Below are 7,191 nucleotides of genomic sequence, written 5' to 3'. Positions count from 1 at the left end.
TGGAGACCTCTGCCAGCGGGCTCTCTTCCTGATTACAACGTCTGGATCCCAGACCTGGTTCAGTGACCTTCCCAAAGAGGAGTTTCTTCAAACCACAGTGCGGCTCATTCCAAACTTTGTCTAGCCCTTGTGCCAGGAAGGACTCCCCAGTTCCAGCTGCCCACCCTTCACTGAAAAAACAAGGCAAGGGGGATTAATTTAGCAGGAGAAAAATACTTGTGTGTGTGTGTGTGGTGGCGACTGGTAATGAAGAAACAAACTGAGAAGCTGGGCTGGAAAGTTACATGGGAGCCACGTTGGGAAGGGCTTTGAATGTAGACTGTGGAATTCCACCTCGATCTTGAAGGCTATGGGAGTCACCTGGAACTTGCTAAACAGGAGCCTGACATGTCCAGTTTTGCCATTTAGATGGCAGCCATGTAGAAGGTGGATTGAAGTGTCTGGATTTGGAAGCAGGGAGGTGAGTTAGGAAGTTCTTTTCATAATCAGAGTAGAGTGGGTGATATAATGAGGTTGGTAGGGAGGGAGGATGTGTTAAATAAAAGGAAAGGCACAGTTGATTACTTGGAAAAACAAAATCACAGTGGAAGAGAAAGAGCAGAGAAATCAAGATGGGACTAGCTTCCCTGACCAGGATGACTCGGGTGACCCATTGGTACCATTCAGAGGGGTCCTATTTGGGACAAGATGAATGTGAGGCCCTTAGGCTATCCAAGTAGAACTATGAAGAGGCAGCAGGTTATATAGGTTTGCATCTCAGGACAGAGGCTTAGAACAGAGTGGTCTGTGTAGAGAAAGGAAATTGAGCTTGGGGTGTTCTGTGCTCCCCAGGGAGGGTAGTGGAGGAAGGAGGATGTGTTGTGGATATCACAGAGCACTGGCGGCAACACAGACTGATTTTCTCTTCATGTCTCAGCTGTATCTCGTTTCCATGTCACAGCCCAGCCAAGCACAATCTGGGACTGACTCTCATGTGGGCCTTGAGAGATCCCAGTGAAAGACTATATTCCATTCTTTGTTGGGGGCTGGAAATGATAGTCTTTCTTCACTCCTATCTCCCCACCTCCCAGAAGACCAGAAAGCTTTTCCCCAATTTTTCTGATTAAAAAAAAAAAAAGTCACCTGGAGAGAAGGGATTTATTGTTTTTTAACCAGATTTCTGGACCCTTCCCCTGGAAAATCTGATTCTCTGGGCCTGGACTAGGACCTGGAGAGATAGTGTTTTCAATAACCACTTCAGATGGTTCTATCAAGGAATTTTAAGAAATGGTACTCAGGCTGAAACATAAACCTATCTCTTGAAATCTAGGCTCAGACTGACCCCCTGCTTCCCATCTTAAAATCAGATTAGAGTGAGTCTTAAAGGAAACCACAGACTGAACCTCAAACTCTGAACTCAGACAGACCCTAACCCTAACACGCACTAGAAAAGCTGGGATCTGGAAGGATCTGTGCAAGCCTGGCAGTTGTGTTGTGGAAGTGGCCAAGAGCAGTGTCTGTGGTCAGAAACATCAGCTCTGGAAATGAAGAGCTGTTGCACATGTGTTCTGAGTGGGCTTCACACACTGAGATTAATGGGACCCCCAGGGAGGTATGTCTGTGAAGAATTAGAGCAGAAGGAGGCTGGAGTTCAGGATTACCAGAAGCACTTAGGCCTTGTTTGCTGCCCTCACTGTTTCAGTGTCCTTTCCTAATAAGTCCTTTCTCTCCTCTGAGCCATGACTGAGTGATGTTTCTCCTTTTCCTTTTCATAGACCCTGGACTTGGGATGCAGAAACCTTGATTCTTGGTTCCTGCCATGACCACACCAAATGGAACTCTGGTCTACCCAGCATACTTCCTGCTGGTGGGCATCCATGGCCTGGCGCCTAATGTCCACTTTAGGCTGGCTTTCCCACTGTGTTGTATGTATGCCTTGGCCACCCTGGGCAACCTGGCCATTGTCCTCATCATCCGTGTGGAAAGGTGCCTGCATGAGCCCATGTACCTCTTCCTGGCCGTGCTTTCTAGCATTGACCTAGTCCTCTCCTCCATTACTATGCCCAAGAGGGCCAGCCTCTTCCTGACGGGCGTCCGGAAAGTCGAGTTCAACATCTGTCTGGCCCAGCTGTTCTTTATCCATGCTCTGTCAGCCATGGAGTCAGCTGTCCTGCTGGCCATGGCGTTTGACCACGTTGTGGCCATCTGCCACCCACGGCGGCATGCTTCTGTGCTCACGGGGCCTATGGTCACCACGGTCACCAAGATCTGACTAGCTGCCCTGACCAGAGGATTTGTATTCTTCTTCACCCTGCCCTTCATCCTGAAGCAGCTGTCGTACTGCCAAACACACCCTGTCACACACTCCTTCTGTCTGCCCCAAGATATTATGAAGCTGTCCTGTACTGCCACCATGGTCAGTGTGGTGTACGGGCTCTTCATCATCCTCGCGGTCACAGACGTCGACTCTCTCTTCCCTGGCTTCTCCTGTATCCTCATTCTGAGGGCTGTGTTGGAGCTGTCCTCTCGGGGGGCAGCACTCAAGGCTTTCAACACCTGCATCTCCCATCTCTGTGTTGTGCTGGTCTTCTACGTGCCCCTCATGGGGCTTTCGGTGGTACACAGGCTGTGTGGCCCTACTTCCCTTCTCTGTGTGACTACGGCTAATACCTATCTATCTACTACTACCACCCATGGTTAACCCTATAGTCTATGGAGCCAAAACCAAGGAGATTCATTCACAGGTCCTCCATATGTTCTTACAGAATGGCAGGTGAGCAGGATAACCTCTTCAGTGTCCTCAGTCTCTACCAAAGATGGCAGGATTTGGGTCCTGTTGAACATCTTGGTGATTGGAACATCCAACCCACTGGGATGTCTGCTCCCAGTTACTTAAATAGACCTTGAATTTCTGTCTCCAGGAATGTGTCAATACAGAAGGACTTATGACAGTTTGGACAGGAGATCCTGGAGAATGATCACCCTGGTCTCTCTGCTATGGTGGCCTTGCTGTATTCCTCTCTCCCAACTAGAAAATACACCCAATACTGACATGAGAAGGCTGTAAATGACATACCTTATGATTCATTCCAGTCTTGATATATGATTTTAATTATTTTGCTTCCATGTATCCATGTCAGTGAATCTGTGTTAGCTATAAAGCTTCTTTCTTGGATCCCAAAGTGGTTTCACAACCCCATTTTTAGGGGTTAATGAAGGTATTTGGGTGATAGTAATTGGAGGGAGGGAGACGGTAGCAATCGAAGAAATAACTCACATGAAATGTTACTTTTCTGTATGCATGTGAATGTATGTGGAATCTGCCAATGTCAATGTCATCTACGTGGTTCTATTGGAGACTGTTTTTCCTTAAGGGTGATGTTTATCCTGGTTGTGGCTGTGAGTGTGTTTATGTGACTATATGTATTTTTAGTGTGTGCGTGTGAGTACATAGAACATGTGCCAGTTGTGTTTTGGTCTGTGTGATAGTTGTGTCCTGGTGTGTATACACTACATAAATAATGTCTCTGTACGTTTATTATGTTTATGTGGCCTCTGTTAGTTGGTATGTGACGTGCATCTATGTGAGAATGATGGACAATATCTTTATGTGTATCTGATGAGAATGCTGCCTTTTTTCCTTCATATCTGTAATATGTAAATGTACGATGTAAAATGTTACATATTTGTAACAATGTGGAATATATAATATGCATGAGTGTGTGGAATGTGTAGTGTTGGGATGCTATGCCTTTTGTCATGTGTGGTGTTTATCTTTGGGCGTATATCTGTTGTGCATCGTATTTGTGATATGAAATCCATTTGTGTAATATATATGTCTTTAGTCATATGTAGGTGGAATATAGTGTCTGAAGGATATGTGAAAAAAAAAGATATGTGTACAAGGGGGCGTGTGTGTGTATGCATTGTTTGTGATTATTGTGTTTTAGGGAGTATTTCCTTTGTGCACTGGGTATGGATTATATGACACAAGAGCGGATATAACCTCTGTGTTCCTGGGCACTGATTGAAGAATGTGTGTATATATCAGGGTGGAGGTAGGAAGTTGAAGTAATTTCCATATTTGGGAGCCATGACTCAAAGAGACCCAGTTTCTTGGCCTGGGCTCAGCCTGGGATTATGTTTCAGTCTCTGGGACTGATAGGAAAGCGCAGTGGTTATCTTCTCAATAGGCAGATCACACCTTCTTCATCCTGACCACAAGGATTTCAGGTGCTTCTGTGACTTCTTCCCATCTTTCCTCCCACCCTTCAGGAGGTACTGACCTCCCTAAATTGCTGGCCTTCAATAGCAAATCACATATCTTCCCCTCTCCCTTGGCTTTCTTGCTAATCTACTAAACATGTTTAAGTGTCCTTGATTGTAGGGAGTTTCTTTTAATCCCTTTGGGGAATCAGTGAACAAGGATGGGGGTTGGGTGTGAAGGAGAGCAATAGGAGACATTGTGAAGACTCCGTCACCACCCCCCAGTGGTCTCTCCCCACAGGTGGACTCACTTAACTTCCAGCTCTTGAAATTTGTTAGGTCAAAAACGTTCACATTGAAGAATTATAGGCAGAAAACAATGTACGCTCATTTGAGGCAGAAGAAAGAATACTGAAGTACGACTTACAAGGTTAAAATCCTGGAAATATCATAAAGTGACATACTGTATAACCTCTCTGGATTTTGTTTCCTCTTCTGTATAATGAGAAACTACAATAGCAGTGATGTTGTAAAGCTTAAACCCTATGAACGTTCTTTGTAAACTTCAAAGTGTTGTAAACATGCAAGAAATGATCATATTCATGGTTGTCTCACTGTACAGCTTTAGGAAACACTGTCCACACCATGGTCCACGTGAATGGTGCTCCCGTATTGTGCAGTGCATCACCAGTTTTGCCACATGTGGCTGTCCTGACTGATTGTTATTAAAACAACTCTTTGACTCTTAATAAAGTGTTTTCACAAAGCTTCAGACAAGTTAACATTTATTTTCCTGTGCTGGTGTCTGATTTACAAATGATGCTCAAATTTACAAATGAAATTCAAAGACAGCACAACCTTGCCAAGAAATTCCTTTAGACATGGTAGATAACTGTATTAGGAAAAGAAACATTGTGGGGTTGGAATTAGATGCAATAGACGTTAGATCACTAGCTTTAATATTTGGGCAAGTTACTTAGCCTACTGCACCTCAGTAATTTTTGGAAACTCTAAGTGCTGTTAAAAGGAGATATAATGTAGCTCCTGTTGGGTGGTTGTGGGGATTAAATAGGATAATAGGTGTGAAAACACATGGAAAATAGAAAGTAATCAATACACATTGGTGGCAACAGTTTTAATAATAAAACTGATAAAATGAGATATGTTTATTCCATTACAGGGAATTTTCAAAGTACAGCAGACTTCACCTTTCATAACGACCTGTTGTGTCAAGGCCAGGAGCTAGTCCCTTATCCAGGTTACAGTATCACTGGCTTTAGATTAACTCATGGCCTTCTTTCTCAGGAGATCTTGGGAAATCTCTATTCCTCCAGAATCTCTTTACTTGGATAACTGGGGGTGACTGGGGTAATTGTTGCTTGTTGGAAAAGTCGGCTAATTGCCAGACTAGATTAAGGGCTTCCCCTAGGCTCCCGCAGAATCTGTGTTTCCCTCTGTCATAAAACTTAAAGCTTTGTATTCCAACTGGATGTTTATCCCTCTGTCATAGAGCTTAGTTGTGTTTTTTTTAAATTTTTATTTATTTATTTATGGCTGTGTTGGGTCTTCGTTTCTGTGCGAGGGCTTTCTCTAGTTGTGGCAAGCGGGGGCCAATCTTCATCGCGGTGCACGGGCCTCTCACTACCACAGCCTCTCTTGTTGCGGAGCACAGGCTCCTGTCACGCAGGCTCAGTAGTTGTGGCTCACGGGCCCAGTTGCTCCGTGGCATGTGGGATCCTCCCAGACCAGGGCTCGAACCCGTGTACCCTGCATTGGCAGGCAGACTCTCAACCACTGCGCCACCAGGGAAGCCTTAAATAGTTTTATGATAGCTGTTTATCTTCCATCATAGAACTGAAATATACATATACATAGCTGTCTGTCTCCCTTGAGGACAAGGACTAGTTTTCTTTGTCTCTGGGGCCTGACATATAATGTGCTCAATGGCTGTTTGGCTGTGACCCCTTGGAGAGAAGGAGAGGGTGAGTGAGTTCCGGTTTACCTAAGATAAATAAATTCACTTATCCCTCCCCAGCCCTCCCCTTCCCCACCCCATCCACGCTCATCTCTTTTTCCTGTCTCTATAAATTATAGTCCTTAGTTTGACCTGTGCTACTTTATAAAATCAACAAAGTACTTTCCCCACCCATTAATGATCAATTATGATCTAAAACCAACATTATACTATAGATAATATTTGGTTAATTATTCCCCACTATGGAGGCAGGATCCTTCTGTATTCTCTACTCAACGCCCTGTGAATCTTGAAGTTTTCCAGTCTGGCTGGTGGAAACAGTCACTCTCCTTGGCCCTATGTGAACGCTGGGTGGTGGTGCTACCTCTAATCTTTCCAGGTGGCTCTGTCCCAGCTTTAGGTAGCTTGTTCACATGCATGTGGGCTCAGTACTCAGCTGGAATCTTGCAGAGGGCCCTCTACATGTCTCTGGAGTTCTCTCTCTGTGTAGATCTCTCACCTCCAATACCTGGTCTTCAAATTCTAGCTAGCTGGAGCTTACTGGACTCTCAGCTCCACGTCCCTAACTTAAGGTGTCCTCTGGATTCTGCCTGGGTTCTCCTTCCCTGGGCTGCAGCAGGGAACCTCTCTCAAGGCAGTAAGTTGGGGAAACCCCAGATTCACCTCATTTGTTTCCTATGCTGCAGAGCTCATTGTCCTTCATTGCCTGATATCCAGTATCTTGCAAACTATAGTTTTATGTATATTGTCCATTTTAGGTTCCTTCAGGTGGATGTTACTTCCTGTTATTCTGTCTTGGCCAGAAGTAGAAGTCCCTGGGGTATCACTTTTTAAGTCTTCACACTGTCTAAGTCTACGGGAGGTTGAAGGAGGCAGCAGAGATGGCTCCAGGGTGATGGCAGTGAGTGTCAGGCTGCAGGTTTACAGGTACTTGGAGATCATGTAATCACTAGTTTTGATGCGGTCTGAGTTGGAATGGCCTGATTTGACATTGTCTAATTTTGCATAGTTTAAATCAGCATGCCCTGTGT

General features: G+C 44.9%; 1 protein-coding gene across 1 annotated transcript; it reads left to right on the top strand.

Annotated features, from left to right (window-relative positions):
• The first annotated feature begins 1,768 nt into the window (after window positions 1-1,768).
• LOC103003737 (olfactory receptor 51D1) lies at window positions 1,769-2,756 on the top strand. Its single transcript, XM_028164138.2, is given in 2 exon segments — window positions 1,769-2,650; window positions 2,652-2,756. Coding segments are annotated over 2 exon segments (957 nt in total). The 5' UTR covers window positions 1,769-1,798.
• Window positions 2,757-7,191: the final 4,435 nt, after the last annotated feature.

Source organism: Balaenoptera acutorostrata, chromosome 9 (assembly GCF_949987535.1).
Source record: "Balaenoptera acutorostrata chromosome 9, mBalAcu1.1, whole genome shotgun sequence".
Lineage (NCBI taxonomy): Eukaryota > Metazoa > Chordata > Mammalia > Artiodactyla > Balaenopteridae > Balaenoptera > Balaenoptera acutorostrata.
The sequence above is the reverse complement of the archived record's forward strand: the minus strand, read 5'-3'. Positions and strand labels throughout refer to the sequence as shown.